This window comes from Myxine glutinosa, chromosome 3 (genome assembly GCF_964187855.1).
Source record: "Myxine glutinosa chromosome 3, kmMyxGlut1.1, whole genome shotgun sequence".
Taxonomy (NCBI): Eukaryota; Metazoa; Chordata; class Myxini; order Myxiniformes; family Myxinidae; genus Myxine; species Myxine glutinosa.
The window spans coordinates 174,724,998-174,744,692 of NC_136263.1; the positions used below are offsets into that span (position 1 = coordinate 174,724,998).

At 43.0% G+C, this 19,695-nt stretch overlaps 1 protein-coding gene across 1 annotated transcript in view; it reads right to left on the reverse strand.

Moving 5' to 3' along the window:
- LOC137423049 (tenascin) overlaps positions 1-19,695 on the reverse strand; it is a 143,330-nt gene that overhangs the window by 73,330 nt on the left and 50,305 nt on the right. The window contains exons 3-5 of the mRNA XM_068109823.2: positions 15,991-16,431; positions 13,467-13,775; positions 4,616-4,872 (exon numbers count right to left, since the gene is read on the reverse strand). Of these exons, the coding sequence (XP_067965924.2) occupies positions 4,616-4,872; positions 13,467-13,775; positions 15,991-16,431 (1,007 nt within the window). The remainder of the gene's footprint in view (positions 1-4,615; positions 4,873-13,466; positions 13,776-15,990; positions 16,432-19,695) is intronic.

The following is a 19,695-nucleotide window of genomic DNA, read 5'->3' on the forward strand; positions in this document are numbered from 1 at the left end:
TACACCAACCCCTACATTTTGAATTATTTTGGAGAATAAAAGTATGTAGGCGCTGTATCTTTGCAAATTCCAAATCCCTGCACCTAACCTGTAGTCTTGGCTTGGAGTATTATAAAATCAACTTTGCCATTTAGGATACCATCATCAAACCACTTTGCTAATGATCCCCATTTGGTGATCACAACATCCCCAATTCATCCATACGACATAAAAGTGAATAAACTCACACTCTGCCATTGATTTTAGGTCTCAATTCAGATTTGCTGCTGCCCTGCCAGAAGTATGAAGAGGAATGTCAAGCAAATTCTGGCAGAGCAGGCAGTCGATATATGCATCCAAGTTGAATTTACGCCTCCAAGTTGGATTTACGCATTCAACTCTGGCGCCATTTCCGACAGCTTACTGCTGCAGTTGCACCTCGTCCTTTTAAAACTAACCATCAAGTGGGCAATCCAATTGCATGTCCCACTGTGCACCCATCTACATTACATTTCACCAATGTGACACTTTAGTAACGCCGAATATGGGTTTTTTAAAGGTTAATTAATTGGAGACTCGCCACATTTTGACCGACTGTGGTTGTCAAGGCAATTATACATCAAAAGGGATCTTTATATGGACAGTTCCACAAGTCGGTGGCTGATGCCAACACAAGAATGCTTTTCTGCTTAAAAGCCCCGAATTCTTAAATCGACCACAGGTCACTCCTCGTAAAAGCACAATATGAAATTCCGAGCGAAGCGGAGGCTGCACCAGCCTGCCATTTTCATCCATTCAGTTGTTCACAGATTCATTAATCAACGAATGTATGACTGCATCCAACAATAATTGAATGTTTGAAAGAATGAATGTTGGATGATGGATAAATACGAAGGTAAAAAAAAAATTATATTATAGAAATCACCCCAAATAAGGCATAACGCACTCCAGGTAAGGGGCCAAGGGAAGGTTAGAAAAATATAAGGATAAAGCAAAACAAAATAAAAATACATAAATAAAGAAACAATAAAACCAAACAATTAGCTCAAGATGAAATGCAATTAACTTGAAAATGAAATATTAAGTTGTTTTTTTTTTATTCGCTTTTTAAGGCCATTTTCCCTGCTAGAGTGGGGGTTAGCCATGACAATCACCATGGTTCCCTTTTTGGGATGCAAGTATGCTTTCCCTAGCAGCAAGGGTGTGTCACATCATAACAGTGTGGGGTAAACAAGTCACCATATCTGTGCTGTTAGTCGAAGTGTTATGTCGTGGTTTGGCAAAAATTACGAACAACAAGTCCATACATTTAGAATCCATTGATGTGCAAACTTACTTGGTGAGATAATAAGGAGAGGCAGGTTTGAGCAAGCTCCTGATCTTGAGGGGGGAAATGTGTTAAAAAACATCTTTGGGGCATCGCTCTTTGGGACATGTCCCTCCTGACGCCAACCCTTTAGTCGCTTCTCACGACACGCAGGGATACGGTGTACCTATTCCAAGCCGGGGCACACACCGGCACGTTCATCCCAGCGAGCTGGTACTCAATTTGCCGACCTCGGAAGGGTGACAGGCTGAGTCAACCCCCCTGGCGTTAATTCAACAATCGACCGGGATCCAAACTCAGCATCCTAGGATCCCAAGCTTGCACCCTAACCGCTAAGCAAACACCAAGCTATAGATTAACTCAAAATAAACCAATCTATAGCCAACACCAAGCTATAGATTAACTCGAAATAAACAAGTATTCTGAGTATTGCGCTGCAATACATGTCCCCTACCAAAGTTCTAAGTGCCATAACTTTGTCAAAAATGATCGAATATGCAAATTTATGCACGGTTGATGCTGGTTTTCAAACTGGATCTGAGGTATGCTGAGACACATGTGTGTCACGCCTCGCCTCGTTGACAAGCCCGCAACGTCGCTCCGTGGAGCGGCCTGTACGTATTGCACTGTGTGAATTATATAAATTATTACCAACTCACGGTCTGAGGTACTAGAGATTCAAGAGATATCCATTTAAAAAAAAATATTTTCGTTGAATTAACGATATCTGCCAAACCACGTGACCTATCGCAAATTCCAAAAGGGCATTTTAGTAGACTGACATGCTGAATAGATCTGTGAAGTTTCCCCTCGATTGGATCAAAAATGAGGGAGGAGCTCGGTTTTAAAGGTTCATGCTTAAAAACGTCATAACTCTGAAACCATGTGACACATGACGTCAGGCTCGCTGACGTTTTTGTTCGTACTAGGTATGCGATTCTGCCTGCAAAGATTGGCCTCGATCTGTTCAGCCGTTACAGAGAAAAAGGGGTTTTCGTGTTTTCACGAAAAACAATATGGCGGCCGAACCACGTGACCTGTGACGTCATAATTACCATTAAAATATTCTACAGACCGAGTCCCCCCTACGGTGAAAATTTTATCTCAATCGGTCCTATTATTGCAGAGAAAATCCTTTTTAAAGGAAATTAAAACTTAAAATGGCACTGAGTTAAGGATCATCAGAATTATCAGAATTCCCAAAGTTCAAAGTGCCATAACTTTGTCAAAAATGATCGAAACGTAGTGAAGTTCGAACTTGATCTGTACCTTATCATCAGGAAACGATGTGCCAAGTTTGAAATCATTAGCCTTAAGCGTTTAGAAAAAAAGTCCGGAAAACTGTTCTTTGCGTGACGGACTGACGGACTGACGGACTGACGGACGGACAGACGGAGGGACGGCGTGCAAACCTATATTCCCCTCCGGTGTACACCGGTAGGGGACTGATAAAATTAAGAACCCAAGAAATTTGTGATCACAGTTAAAAATTCACAACCTCTTGAGAAAAGTGCAACAAACACGAAGTACAAGTGACTCAAGAATATAGAGATGAAAATGCAACACAATTGATTTGAGAAACAAACACATTTAATCGTGACTGCTAGAGCTCTTTTACGACCGCATCAAGCAATGGTCCTACCAAAAAGAGCAAAACACATGATCCCAACATTAATTTAATTTATAGTTTGACTGACTATGAGGTCCAAATTACCTAATCAGTATTAAAATAATGGAAGCAAAATTTCTCAAAGTAAAAATAACATTCCTCGTCCCTCTTCAAAATTAAACTCCAAATTCAGTCCAGTGGGTTTTTTTCTTTCCTCTGTTCCTATCCCACAGGAATTGGTCAGCTTGGCTTTCCGCTCCAGTGGCTGAGAGACCCGCTCGCAGACACAATACTTGATCTTCAAAGAGCATTCACAACTTGGCGAGGGCATGGGTCCAAAAATGAAATTGAGGAATGTGATCTAGGTTTGCAGGGGCCTTGCATTCAAACAGTTGGTATTATCACATTCCTAATGACTTGTATGGCACAAGAAACTGAGAGGTGCCAATGAAGAACTTGGGTGATCAATTTTATCCCAAATTGCTATCCGGATTTAAAAGTCTGCTTGAGAGAATCATGCATATATCTTTTAAGGCCCAAATTTACTGAAAAATTACACTTCTTCCAGAGGTTGATCAGATGATGGCGATTAGTAAGATAATATTTCCAGAAAGGGAAAATAAGTATGTGAGGCCTTGTCATGTCGTCAAAGGCAGACAGTTTCAAATCTCTAAATTAGCCAAATTTATTGCCGCATCTGCCTATTCCTCTAGTCTAGATTGTCTAGAAAGAAACTTTCAATATGAGGCGGATTGATAAGAAAAAAATGGCACCAAAGCGAAATCTTGGTAATCAGAAACGCAAATAAACAAGAGCAAAACCAGAGCTGATAGGTATTCGGAGGACAACTTCCTATGTATCCTAGTGGAGGAAAAAATCATGAATAATTCCACACAAGAAGCCACCGACTGCTTGCGTGTGGAGAAACAAAAGCTTCCAGACATATCTGAAGATTACCTTGGATATTCCTAGCAAAAGAATGCGTAAGCAGCACGATGAGCCAACGTTTATCAACAATACAGATGACATCTGAATACTGACCTGCTCCTTGAGAACGAAGGAGCTTATCAGTTATCACCAATTGTAATAAAATAAAATAAAAATAGTAATTATTGCACTACATATTGGCTGTTTAATCCTAACTGCACTGGGGGGGGCAGGCACTCGGAAGGCCCTCCCTCGACATTTTTTGCAAAGTTTTTTCACCTGGGACCCCTCAACACCGCCGAAGGCCGATATCTGATAGCGGGCATGGGAACCCCGCCACCCCCCAGTCAGGGGAAACTCAAAGTCACCCAGTTCAGTTAGGGTTAATACAACCAAATATGGATTTATTTTTTATTAAGGTGCTGCATACTTTCAGGAAAAATGCAGAGGAGTAAGTCAACATGGGAGCATTCAGGGACATCAGGATAAGCACTTTTCATAAGCAGAGCCAGACCTTTTGGGCAAAGAAAATGAACAAAACAATGAAGAGACATTAAATAGTCTTTCACGCTCTTACAGAGACATATATTTCAGTCATGTGACAAGCGATTAGAGTTCCTTTTGATCGAGAAATGATATAGAAGTGAAAATGTATAACTATCACAACTTCTTTTCACAACATCCCAGTCTTTTTACTTATCAGTAACTCAAGATATCACCAAATTGTACCTTTTTTTCATTCACTGAACAACGATACACCTGCTTGCACCTACCTCAAAACGTTTTGGGATGTCAAAGTCACGTCCAGGTGTCCAAGCAAGTTCAAAACCATTCTTCCAAACATCCAGAACGTACAAACGACCCCTTGCCGCCTTTGCAGATGAAGGTCGAGCATCTGCTTGTGGTCCATGACGACCGGCCGTAGTTCCTTTACTCGAACCATGTTCCTTGCAGATCTCAGTACGCACAGTGATGTTGGTTAAAGTTATACGCTCTTCATATTGACTTGTAAGAGTTTTGGGGGAGATGGCTGAGGATAGGAAAAATAAGGGAAATTAAGACAAAATATATACGTAATGTTTTTTTTACAGTTAAAAAGGCAATGCCTGCTCAAGCCGCAGTCTGCAGTGGGTAGCGTCTGTGTCAGCCAGTCCTAGGCCAACCAGCAGACCTTTTTAGCAGTGCCAGTCCATCACTTGCAATTCAATCCATGTATGTTTCCAGCTCACTGGCCTTATGAGACTGCCATTTATTATAATTATTATTATTTTTTTTTTGTGTTCAAGATCGAGGCTCGTGTAAGAGCTAACATCAATCACAAAAAACAACAACAAACGGACACACAAAACATACAAAAAAGGGAGCGGGAGACAACATGGGGAGAGAGAGGGAAGCACACAAGTACAACAGCAGAGAACAGGGACAACAGAAGATCCGTGGGAGGGAGAGGGCTTGGGGGGAGGAGGCATGGGAAGGCAAGGGTGGAGGGGGGGGTGGGGTGGGAAAGTATAAAACACATGGGGATTTGGGGTGAATTAACAGGGGTAGAAGAGATCAAGGTTTTGGATGGGGGAAGATAAGAGATGGTGGTGAACAGCTGTTTTAAAGACCTGGAGGGAGGAGTGGGATTGAAGAAAGTGAGGGAGTTTGTTACAGAGGTGGGAGAAAAGAAGAATGAAAGAGTGAAGGTGAGCAGAGTCTTGATTTTGACTTTCACCAGAAGAGGGTTACTGGCAGATCTTGTGCGACCTGTAGGAATATTCGGGGGACAGAGCACAGATAGAGCTGGGGGAGCAAGGCCGGAGAGGAGTCGGTAGAAGACAAAGACCACCAACCTGCCTGCGGTGAGTGAGTGAAAGGCCCTCGGAGTTGGCTTCATCGCGGGAGATTCCAATGATTCTGAAAGTTTTGGTTTCAACAGCGTGAAGACGAGCTAGGTGTGAGGCAGGAGCACCAGCCCAGAGGGGAGAACAGTATTCCATTGAGCTGCGGATGAAAGCCTTGTATGTGGTGAGGATCTCAGGTGTGCTAAGGAAGGACCTCGCACGACGGAGGATGCCCAGTCAGGGACTGGCTTTGGAGGCCAGCTTGGAAATGTGGTTTTCCCAGCAAAGTTCATTAGCGGGGCAGCTAAGTGCCAAATATCAGTACAATTGTTCAGATTGTGGTAAAAGCATCAAATTTCGTACAGTTCATCTTGAATACATAATAATCGATTTCAGATATAGTGCCAAGAAAAAAATCCCCCTGGTGGCCATATTTGGCCAAAATCCAAGATGGCCACCAGCCGAGCCGTGAATTTCTATTAAACCCGATATTTTCTTTAATATTCAAGCTACAGACATGAATAAAACATCATTTTGTATGTTTTCAGACACAAGGAATCCAATTACAGCATTAATTCTTTCATAAAATGCATATATTTCAGCATAAAGGGCATGTTTATGTCGAAATTGTCAACAATCGACGAACAATTGACCGGATTACAATTTGGAATATTCACGATGACAACAGTCGGAAAGGTGAATGCTTACTTTCTAATATGACTATTAACTGTATTCAGAAACAATTCTTTTCTCTTTTCTGTCAGGTCTACATGTATGGCGCCAATGATGCCATCCAGGTGTTAAGTCTGAACCTTCGGAGCTCCCACAATGTCGACACGGAAAAAGTGTAAGCTCATTGAACATGAGAAGCTGTCCTCACCTCGAAACACACCAGGACCTATTGATTGGACAATATGTGTGCTATGTCAAGAACGTTCGACTGCACCACTTCAGTGTCCTGCACTATCAAAACGAACAGATGTGGGAGCTGGTTATGACACATTGGCTGACAATTTGAAATGTTTTCATGACTTGGGCAAGCTAGCGGTGGCTATAGATATATCACAGCTTGATGAGGGCGATGGCATTGCAAATACGTTGTCCAAACATAGTGCCAAATGGCATCACTCCTGCCGCTTGAAGTACTCTGCTAGTAGGCTGACAAGACTACAACCGGTGGAACCATGCACCAGTCAGAAAGGAGATGGTCCTTATATGCGTCGACAAGCTAGTGAAGATCAAAGTAGTGATACATGTTTCTTCTGTGACATAATGGGAACAGAAAGTAGTCCGCTGCACGAAGCAATGACGTCAAAACTTACACAACGTGTCAATCACTGTGCTTTCAAGCTACAGGATCAAAAGCTAATTGCCAAACTTAGTGCGGGTGACCTAGTGGCACAGGAAGCGAAATACCATTCAGCATGTCTGGTGAAACTGTACAATGCTAGCAACAGGAAAGTAGAGGAAGAACAAAACCAGAGCCCAGATGGACAGGCTCACGGTATAGCTTTGGTCGAGGTAATTGGCTATATCGAAGATATACGTTTAGCTGACAAGACCGTGGCTCCAATATTCAAATTGAGTAATCTCCTGCAGCTGTATACGGATCGCTTACGAGAGCTAAGGGTGGACATATCGGGCCGTATAAACTCTACACGTCTGAAAGAGAGACTCCTTGCCCATGTATCAGGTCTTTACGCGTACAGGCAAGGTCGCGACATCCTTCTGACATTCGAAGAGGATGTAGGACTTGCTCTGAAAGATGCATGTTTGGATGACTTCGATGATGAAGCTATTTGCATAGCAAAGGCAGCACAGATTATTCGCCGAGACATGCTGAAGAAGCACACATCACACTTTGATGGCTACTTTGAAAAAGGATGCCAGGAAGATGCTGTACCAAAGTCGTTGGTAGCACTACTTGGTATGCTAATGGATGAACCCAATATAAATAACAAGGCATCAGACACAGTGAGACAAGCAACTCTGAGTCTCGCTCAGCTGTTGCAATACAACAGTCATGTGAGAAGGCGCCAGGAGTCCACCAATTCGCATCACTGTAAGGACAGAGAGACCCCACTGCCTGTTTATATTGGCCTGATGATCCATGGACATACGCATAAACGTGAACTGGTGGATATACTGTTTCATCTCGGCTTGTCAGTTTCATATGACAGGGTTCTTGGCATATCGACAGAACTTGCCATCTCAGCGTCTGAGCAATATCAAACTGATGGGGTTGTGTGTCCACTTGTCCTGCGTAAAAATCTATTTACAACTGCTGCAGTGGACAATATCGACCACAACCCCAGCTCAACTACAGCATGCGAGGCCTTTCATGGTACAGGAATATCCCTGTTTCAAAACCGAGCAACAGCGTCTGATGGTATTGTACTTCAACCCGCCATTCTGCAACCAACGTCTTCAAAAACACAGATACCGCCACTTCCGGACTCGTACACAACTTTGACACCAGTTACACTGATCAAGAAGGATCCCATTGTTCCATTGCAGAATGGTCCACTAACATGTGACAAAGAACTTGTGAAATCTGCTATTGACTGTGAAACTAAATGGCTGAACAATACCCAAGACCTTATCACCAAAGAGCTTCAGAGCACAGATGAGCCAATATCGTGGGGTGCGTTCCATGCAAACACACTGGAAAGTCCAAGAAACTTTGATGTCACAATTACATCACTGTTACCGTTGTTCTCAGACGATTCCAAGGCTGTCGCCATGATCCGTCATGCAATGGATGTTGTAAAATCTGCGGTTGAACTTCTGAATTCTGGTCAGGTACCAGTGTTAACAGCGGACCAGCCTCTGTTTGCAATTGCAAAGCTGATCCAGTGGAACTGGCCAGATGTGTATGGAGAAGAAAAGTTTGTTATTCTGCTTGGTGGACTCCACACAGAGATGGACATCTTGAGAGTCCTTGGAAAGTTGCTGGACGGAAGTGGCTGGACACATGCGCTAACCCAAGCAAACGTTGCCACAGCAGGGATGGCTGACTCATTTTTAAAGGCGTCACATGTTACAAGAATGAGGCATGCCCATCAAGTCACTTCTAGTGCATTGTCAATCCTCATGCGTAAAGCTTACGACACCTACACTTGTGAGGAAATAGAACCATTGGCCTTTGACAAGTGGTGCCTTAAACAAGCTGAGATGTCTCCACAGTTCCAGTACTGGCTGATCATTATACGATTAGAGCTCCTCGTTTTGGTGTATGTGAGGTCTATTCGTGAAGGGAACTTCGCTACGTCGCAGCCCTAGAAGCAATGGCTCCCTGGTTCTTTGCCCTTGATCAAACACACTATTCCAGATGGATTCCCGTTCATATTCGGGACATGGTTACACTGCAGGACAGACTTCCTGATGTAGCGAGGCAGTTTGAACAAGGTGACTTTGTGGTGCACAAAACAAATCGTCCATTCTCAGCTCTTGCCATAGATCATGCACACGAACAAAATAATGCGGTCGTAAAGGGTGATGGTGGGGCGGTTGGTCTTCTGCAAAATCCACGAGCACTCCTATGGTGGATGGTAGCAGGTCCTGAACTGGCTAGCGTTGTACATGGCTTTGAAACAGTTGCCCTCGAGAGCAGTACTTCGAGGAACAATCTTAAGCATCATGAGCATACGCTGTCCGCACAAGTCTCCTTTGCAAAAGAGGTCACGACGCTCGTTCAAGTAATTGATGACATGGGAAATCCATTCACAGACGAAAGCGGGGACTTGCTGGTCTTTGATAGCCGAGATATTGTTGATTCAGAAATAGCGGATAACGTGCGCTCCATAGAGAATTTGGGCCAGCAGCAGTATGAGCAATATGTCAAAGAGCGTATGTTAGAGAGAACAACCCCTATAATGGATCCCATCAAGAGAAACAACATACCTTTGTTCAGCCGACCACCACCAAAGGTCTCATCTAAAGCAACACACCTATCATCACTTAAAAGTGACTGTGCACTGTTTTCGAGACTCTACATAGCTTCTCAAATGCGCGAAGGGGACCTGGAAAATTTATTCAGGCACGAGAACCACGCGTATGCTCCTTCTCTGTCACAGCTTGGGAAACTCCGGTTTGGGATAAAAGCTGACCTCACGGAATGTTTAGAAAAGCTATGCAAACCCAGTGGAGAGCCCCTGTAGCTGATGTTATCATATTGGATGGAGCAGCAATCGTCAACATGTTGAGACCAGTAGGGACCAAAACCTTCCAGGAATACGCTACCCTAGTGTTTCTGCCGTACATCAAAGCACAGCTATGAAACGTCTCGAGAGTCGATATCGTTTGGGACATGTACATCCAAGGGAGCCTTAAATCCACAGCTAGAGAGAAACGAGGCAAAGGTATTCGGAGATGTGTAACAGCAGCAAACACTATTCCAGGAAACTGGCAGGAGTTCCTGCGTTTGGACAACAACAAGACTGAGCTCTTCGAATTCTTGGCACATCAGGTGGCATCAGAATTTATATTATGAGTATAATACACCCATGTTGTGATATGATATCACATCACATTGCTTAAAATCGTTCAAATTTTTCACCGATTTCAGATAATTTGGCACAAAAAAGCCCTTTATGTTGAAAGAAATGTATTTTATGAAAGAATTAATGCTGTAATTGGATTCCTTGTGTCTGAAAACATACAAAATGATGTTTTATTCATGTCTGTAGCTTGAATATTAAAGAAAATATCCGGTTTAATAGAAATTCATGGCTCGGCTGGTGGCCATCTTGGATTTTGGCCAAATATGGCCACCAGGGGGATTTTTTTTTGGCACTATATCTGAAATCGATTATTATGTATTCAAGATGAACTGTACGAAATTTGGTGCTTTTACCACAATCTGAACAATTGTTTCACATATCTGCCCCGCTACATGGCAGATATTGAGACCCAAAAGCTTGAGTGACAGAACTTCTTGGAGAGGATTATTCAGAAAGTGGATGGGAGGGTTGTCCAGTCGGTCTTTTCGGAGAGACATCGTAAGAGTGTGAGATTTGTCAGGATTGAAAGACATGTTCCACTTGTTTGACCAGTCTGTGATTTTGTCCAGGTCTGCAGAGAGTGAGGAGGCTGCAGACTGCCGATCTGAGATATGAGATATGGAGCGGCAGAGTTTGGACTCATCAGCAGAGATAGAGAGGATTTTCAAGAGAGTCAGAGAGATCATTGATGAAGACCAGAAAAAGCACAGGGCCCAGAACACTGCCTTGGGGAACTCCAGCCTGAACAGGAAGGGGAGATTAGAGAAACCCATTCAGGGCCACACGTTGGCTATGACCAGAGAGGAAAGAGTTTAAAAAAAAATCTAATGTTGCAACAAAACGGAGGATGTGCAGCTCGGCCCCATGGCCAAAGTATCGAGTCCACAAAGCTTGTCAAACGAGTGCACACATGCAATGATGCAATTCAGTTCAGGCTGAAGCACATGGTAAAACAAATACATAAACCCTAGCCTACAGGGCCAGAAGGTATGGTCAAACAAGTACGTAGATCACGGCCCACATGACTAGAATGCATGATTACAATAACTTTGGAAACCCACTGCCCCACCATCAGACAGAATGGATTCTCCTCAGGAATTGAGCTGATAAGCTATACCACAGGGCATAAGTAGAAAATAGTGCCTCTTCAATGAATGGTGACCATGAAACTTTGTCTCACACCAGCAACTGTTGCTGTTGCAAGGGTTCTGCCCAATAATGGGTATCTGCCATGCATCCACCTGATTTAGGCAACCATTACACAGATTACATGGACTTTTTATCTGCCGGGAAATGTGATTTTTACAGTGGAAAGGCACTGTCGGTATACGTTGGAATCTGCAGTGGGGCAGAGCATATGAAAAACAGAGAACTGCCCACTACAAACTGTGTTATGTGGCATAACTATCAAATATTACTATATACATAAACAGCCTTGGTGGTATAATGGTTGCAGCATCTGCTTTGAATCCGAGAGATTGATGGTTCAAACCCCCTTTATACTTTGCTGTTAGGATTCTAATGCAAGTACAACTTGTGAATGCTTTGCAGCTGTCGAGGAACTTTGATAAAGTTTGAAACAGCAAAGGGCTTACCTTGTGTAGCTTTTCATAGTTGCTTTATGCAGTTTTCTTCAGCTAGAAGAGCATGAGTCAATTTATATATAATCCTACCCACCTTGGGGAATCAATTATGTGAGAGCTGATTGATGATTTCATCCAATTATGGGTGAGAGTCTTGATTAGGCCTTTACCTACTCACTTATCCTCTTCGTTCCAATGGGACATGAGGCTGTAATTAGGCTTTTATATAGATAGATATATATATATAATTAGGCTCAGATGACAGGGGCTTGAACTCAGGTCTGTCATTTGACTATATACACACACATACACATATGACCACTCCTTTGGACACAATTCTGGATGAGTCACAACTCTGATGCAGGATACTCGTGTAGCTCATTCATCTCAGTAGGTTGGTACTCATTTTGCTGACCTCAGAAGGACGACAGGCTCAGTCAACCCACCTGGTGTTAATTCAGCAGGTGAGAAGGGGCTTGAACTCAGGGCCCTGAGTACTCAAGCCAGCCACCTTCACCTTCACCATTATGTCAACACCAGGCATATATATATATATAAATAATCGGGAGATTAAATCAGACGCGGACGTAGCTTCAGGACGTCGATCTTTAATTTTCGACAAGCTTTCGACCAACAAAGGTCTTCTTCTTAGTCGTCCCCAAGTTCAGCGGAAGTCACGGGACGACTAAGAAGAAGACCTTTGTTGGTCGAAAGCTTGTCGAAAATTAAAGATCGACGTCCTGAAGCTACGTCCGCGTCTGATTTAATCTCCCGATTATTTATTTAATGCAAATGAGACGCCCTGCTCGTACTGTGGAGTTCCTAGTATTTCTCACAGTTGTGTATATATATATATATATATATATATATTGCCACATAGTCCTTTTTATTTAAGGTGACTTCTGCTACTTATCAGGTAACATATCCACCACCCCCCCCCCCCCCCCCCATTTTGAAAAGCCTGTTTGCATTCCTGGTAAATTTTTGTTTGCATTCCTGTTTGTTTTGTTTTGTTGTTGTTTTTTGTTTTTTTGTTTGTTTGGTTTGTTTGTTTGTTTTGCATTCCAAACATTTCCTGTTTGCGTTCCTGGTCAATTTTTGTTTGCATTCCTGTTTGTTTTGTTTTGTTGTTGTTTTTTGTTTGTTTGTTTTGTTTGTTTGTTTTGCATTCCAAACATTTGCTGTTTGCATTCCTGGTCAATTGTAAAAATTCACTTTGCAAAAAAAAATTCTCTACGAGGTCCGCAAACACCATCATTAAATGTAACCTCACTCGAGTTCCCATAAACCGGCAATGTACCCGATTTTATTCCCACAATGCCCCGTGTGTAACAGCTCAATCTTCAATTGTTATTCATGACCAGTTGGCAGTGCGCTTGGCATGTAAAATAATCATGACAAAAAGGTAACACTCCTTAAATCAACATTTAATTCATATTCAGCTTTGTGTGGAATGATGCCTCGATCTGTTCCATTTCAAGGAAATCCACAATAAATTATTTGTTCTCAGACATTTAATTTTATTTCTACTTCTCGTGCTTGTTATTTTTACATGAATAGCTACGCTACCATGCTTACACTTCTTGTTAACCTCCTCTACTCCATGATTCTCAGAACCAGTAATTGGGACCCAAAGAACGGCTAATTTCATGAGAATGTCAATGCAATAGTTAACACAGTTTAATAAAACATTACATTTGAACTGCTTCTTACCTGTCTTGATGCTAGTAACAGCTGGGTCACTGTGGCTGCCTCCAGGTCCTATGGTCTGCAAGCTGAAGCTGTAGTCAGTGTTGGGTCTCAGGTGGGAAATTCCCACTGTGACCGCATCAACTGGCAGCTCTAGTTTCCGAAGATCTCCATGCAGACCCATAATCTCGAGAAGCAGCTTATTACCATTGTTTTCATCGACACCATGGACTCCAGGCCAACCCACCACGGAAGCATTATGTCTCTGCCACGTAAGGCCCACAAAAGTGTCGCTGAAGTCAACAACACGTAGGTTTATTGGTGGATTCATCACTGCAAATATATGAGAGTTAATAAACAAGAGTGGGCATTGTTGTCAATGGAAATAAGCAAAAATTGAAGTTTCAAAGTAAAGTTTGTACAAATGCCAACAACAATGTGTTCCACAACACACAACACAAAAACATATCTTTGAACTAAGACCCATTGCTTTTCAAAACTCTACCTTTCAACTTATGCATTATGTGATTACTCGCAATGGTAGCCGCCCTACGGGCGGGGCTTCAATTGGGAGCAATTCAATTGGGAGTTAGGCAATGTCAAGAGTCGTAATTTGTGATTATAAGTCGAAGATGAGTGTTAACGAAGGGGAGGATCTGGATCTTGTAAACGGAAGTAAAAAGCAAACGGTAATTGGCACATTCTTGTAGCTGCTCACACGTTGCACATCCTCAACAACAGACGAGGTGATTTGAATAATCATCTACAGCCCATAGGGACCCTTACCTTACCTTATGGACCAAGTAATGTTAGACCCTTATCTAGTGTAGCTGTATATGCCTTGTTTGGGGCGACTTCCAACAACAACAACAACAACAACAACAACAACACACAACAGGCATTTTAAGGCCATTTTCCCTGCTAGAGCGGGGGTTAGCCTTGCGGTCCCCATGACAATCTTCTCCATTTTGCCCGATTTACTTCCTTTAAAACTTCCATGAAAATAAAACCAGCACTGCAATTCCACCACCAGACACAGGAGTAAATGGATTAGAGCATTCCCTCTGGATCTGGTAGGTCTCTGGTAAGAACCCTGACTGTTGAAATATGTTGAAAAAGTCAAAACTTTACATGGGGTGTACTTACTTTTTCACGTGACTGTATATATATCCACGACATCCATTTTTCCGTTCTCCAACCTATAGCTTTGGCTTTAACAAACTCAACGTTTCGGCCAGCAACCCAGCGTGCGCCGAGCCTCCACTAGCCTTCATCAAGAGAAGTTCCCTTGTTCACCTCCTCCCAGATATACCTGGGAGGAGGGGTGGGCCTATTCTATCAACCAATCACAAAGCTGTGTTGCGAGACCTCGTGATCATAGACCCATGATCGGCTTATGTTGCAAGTGTTTTGTGTGTGTTTGAGCGGTGTATCGTGTTTCGTTGTCCGTGTTGCCTGTGTCGGCTATGTCCCACTTTGTCTTTGTCCTCCTCCCAGCATCGGTGTCTCTCTGGTGTATTTATGCATGAGAGGTCCGTATGCCTGTGGTAACGCCACAGTCTCCTCTGTCAATGGTGCCCTCGTTTGGCCAGTGTGCCAGGCCTCCAGTATTCGCCTCCTGGCCCGGTTCGGGGATGCCGCCAGCACGTTCACATTGTCCCATAGAGGAACATGGCCCGCCCTTATTCCATGCTTGTCGATGGCAGATCTTTCTGGGTGATTACACTCAAAGGCCTTGTGGTGTTCATTAATGCGCTGGCCTAAGGTTCTTCCAGTCTCGCCTATGTATTCTCCAACACACTCACATGGAATGGTGTATACCACACCTGTGCAATCATTCTTTAGTCTTTTGTCTTTGACCTTGGTCAGTGCACTTATCAAGGTGTACATAGGTTGGTAGTTAACCCTCACCCCGACCGGTCTCAAAATCCTGCCAATCCTTTGAGCTACTCCTGGCACAAATTGTAGCACGCAGAAGCCCTTAGGTGGTTCCTGTGGCGCGTCCTGGGTTCTTGGAGCTGCCAGTACCATTTCATTTTTTGGGCAGAGGTGGTCTGGGTAGCCAAGGTCAAAGACCAAGGTCAAAGAGTTTTTGTTTGTTTGTTTGTCTGCATGCGCTAATCTCCTGAACAGTGAAAAATAGGAGGAAACGTCTCAAACAAAAAATGTCGGGCCGGGCCCCGGGAAGGTTATGGTCTCGGTGGCGAGGCCGGTCAAGGCCACCTCGGCCAGGCTGGGCCCATTTCGCAATTAAAAGCTGAGCTGAATTATGGTAGTCAATCTTCTACGGCCGCGAGTAAATGCTGAATTATAGGAGTAAATTCATTCAACAAGAACCCGGGCAACGCCGGGTGAATTCGGCTGGTATATATATATATATATATATATATATATATATATATATATATTCTGAAATAATAACTTAAAATATATATTAGTTTGTGAAAGTTAATGCACATGAGAAAAACAAAAACATATAGTCATACACTATTTGGTGCTTCAATAAATTGATTGGGCTTATGAAACCTTTTGTTGTGAATCGACGTACCAGGAATAGGCAACATACAGGGTGCACCATCTCGGCAAACACAGGTGTTTTGTTCACAGCGGTGATGTGGACCACAACCACCAGGGCAGCCCAGTTTGTTTGAAGCGTAATAATTGCAGTTTGGCCCAGAGAAACCGGCCTCACAGATGCATTTCCCTTTCAAACATGTTCCATGGATGCCACACCGTCCCAGACAATCTTGGCTCTTGGTCTCTGCCTTGGCACAGCCAGGACCACTATACCCCGAATCACACACACAGTTGCCTTCAACGCACTTCGCATTCAGTCCACAGCCCCCAGGGCATGCTTGATCCACCTGCTTGCAGTCCTCTCCAGTAAACCCGGCATTGCATGTGCACTTTCCTTCGAGGCACTTACTGTTTCCTCCACATCCACCAGGGCAGCTTGTTTGCTCATCCACAGTTGTTTTACATTCTGATTCTGCGTACAAGGTTGGGAAGGAAAAACGGAATTAAAATAGGAAGCTCTCTCTTGATTACATTAGAAGTGAATAATTTTGGAAATCTTATTTTCATGGAGCAAGCATATATGGTTATGTATGTATATTTGTGACCAAAACATCTTACCTGTATTCATCAGCGCTAATTTTTTTTGTTACTTTGACTTGATTAATCGAGTTTGAGATTGAGATGTGGGCAAAAGAAAATACGACGTAAAAACTCGGCAGGAAGTCTAAGGGAAGCTTGGACTGTTAGGCATCCATCCATTCCTCCATCCCCCCACAACCCCAAACCACCATGACCCCCACTAACCCGCACCCACCATTCCAGACCTTCACTTACTCCCGGAGAATTCAGGCATGGTCAAAGATGCCTCAGCCTCTGCAGAGACATGTGGTGAGGCACGTGGAGTGCGCCGATCCACGCTAGTGTTAATAATAAATGTGTTAATAATGCAAAAAAAACAACTAGAGCTTCCAGGGAAGCAGAAGCCAACTGAACTGACTGGACAACGGCCTATGGCGGCCATTTTGTGACAGATCGGGTTGACATGCGATAGCAACCTACCTTGTGTGGTAAGAGTCTCACACACCAAGTTTGATCAAAATCCATATATATTTGTGGACGTTAAAGTCTTAACGTCGTTTCGGAGCTGAAAACAATATGGCGGCCTATGGCGGCCATTTTGTGACGGATCGGGTTGGAATGCAATAGCAACCTACCTTGTGTGGTAAGGGTTAAACATTCTAAGTTTGATCAAAATCTGTTAATATTTGTGGACGCCAGAGTGTTCACGTCGTTTTCATGACCAAAACCAAAATGGTTGCTTAAGTCCGCCATTTTTAAACGGATCGGGCTGAAATGTAATACCAACCTGGTCCTTGGGGTAAGGATTTGTTAAGTAAGTAAGTAAGTAAGTAAGGGTAAGTAATAAGTAAGTAAGGGTAAGTAATAAGTAAGTAAGGGTAAGGGTAAGTAAGTAAGGGTAAGTATCCACTTGGGGTAAGTAAGGCAAGTCAAGTTTGATCAGAATCGGTTGATATTTGTGGACGCTGGAGTGTTAACGTCGAAAAGTTAACGGACGACGGACGACGGACGCCGGAGGGTTCAGTATGTGATGAACTCAACTGGACGGTAGTCCAGTTGAGTTAAAAACCAAAAATTCCAGAACGACATGTATGAATTCATTACCTCCACCACCGAAGTGGATGGAGGTTATGTTTTCACCCCTGTCTGTCTGTCTGTCTGTCTGTTTGTTTGTCTGTGAACAAGATATCTCAAAAAGTTGTGGACGGATTCGGACTAAATTTGGCAGCGAGGTAGCGTATGTGACAAGGCCGAAATTACTAGATTTTGGTGAAGATCCAGATCTGGCTTGTAGAATTGTTAAAGTAATCCTTCACCATTGGAAGATAGGGTCATAAACGATATAGTATAGCAAGATATCTCAAAAAGTTTTGGACTGATTTGGACGAAACTTAGTCGACAAGTTGCGTGTGTAACAAGGACTAAACGACAGGAAGTCTATTTCCACACACCTGTCTATTTCCTTACGCACTCTACCTAGTGCCGTTTTAGTTTTATAAAGCATTCACATATTACAAGGATAATTATATATTTAAATAAATATACACCGAACTTGTCAAAATATTTGTCTTAAGTCAATGGCATTTACAAAACACCTTTTGCACAACTATCACGTCTGTATTTGCCTTTTATATCAAGAATTAGATTTAACTATTTTCTTTAACTATGTTAACTACTGAAATAATTTATAATTCAGTCTGAATATATCATCAAAATAAAATGATTGCGGGATTGTAAGAGTGTCAAAAAATCCTGATAGTTATTTTGTAAATAATGCAGAATAATAGGAAATTTTAAAAGCAAAAGTCGCACTTGTGTGACTGTAAATACTGCTAAGCCCAATCTTTAAACGCCTGTGCCAAGCCAACACATTGTGCACACATTCAGAGAGACAGAGAGACATACAGAGAGACATACAGACAGAGACAGACAGAGACATACATACAGACAGACAGACAGAGAGACAGAGAGACAGAGACAAAGAGAGACAGAGGCAAAGAGAGACAGAGGCAAAGAGAGACAGAGACAAAGAGAGACAGATAGACAGACAGAGACAGAGACAAAGAGAGACAGAGGCAAAGAGAGACAGAGAGAGACAGAGACAGAGGCAAAGAGAGACAGAGGCAAAGAGAGACAGACAGAGGCAGAGAGAGAGACAGAGACAGAGAGACAGACAGAGACAGAGAAAAAGAGAGACAGATGCAAAGAGAGACAGAGACAGACAGAGACAGAGAGACAGACAGAGACAGAGAGACAGACAGAGAGACAGAGACAGAGAGACAGACAGAAAGACAGAGAGACAGAGAGACATACAGAGAGACAGACAGAGAGACAGAGACAGAGAGACAGACAGAGACAGAGAGACAGAGACAGAGAGACAGAGAGACATACAGAGAGACAGAGACAGAGAGACAGAGACAGAGAGACAGAGAGACAGAGACAGAGAGACAGACAGAGACAGAGAGACAGAGAGACAGAGAGACATACAGAGAGACAGAGAGACATACAGAGAGACAGAGACAGAGAGACAGAGAGACAGAGACAGAGAGACAGAGAGACAGAGACAGAGAGACAGACAGAGACAGAGAGACAGAGAGACAGAGAGACATACAGGGAGACAGAGACAGAGACAGAGACAGAGAGACAGAGACAGAGAGACAGAGAGACAGAGACAGAGAGACAGACAGAGACAGAGAGACAGAGAGACAGAGAGACAGACAGAGAGACAGAGAGACAGACAGAGACAGACAGAGACAGACAGAGACAGAGAGACAGACAGAGAGACAGAGAGACAGACAGAGACAGACAGAGACAGAGAGACATACAGAGAGACAGAGACAGAGAGACAGAGACAGAGAGACAGAGAGACAGAGACAGAGAGACAGACAGAGACAGAGAGACAGAGAGACAGAGAGACATACAGAGAGACAGAGACAGAGAGACAGAGATAGAGAGACAGAAACATATAAACAGAAACATATTCCAGCGACATTCACTATCCACATAAGACAGTCAAAGTTGGTTATTATTGCCAAACTATAAAACACTGGAATGACAATAATGTGACATAAATACACCTTCTGCCACTTTGACAATGAAATTTTATTTCATTTTTTTTTTTCTGGCTAAAAATGATTGCTGAAGGTTTGAAGTTTCA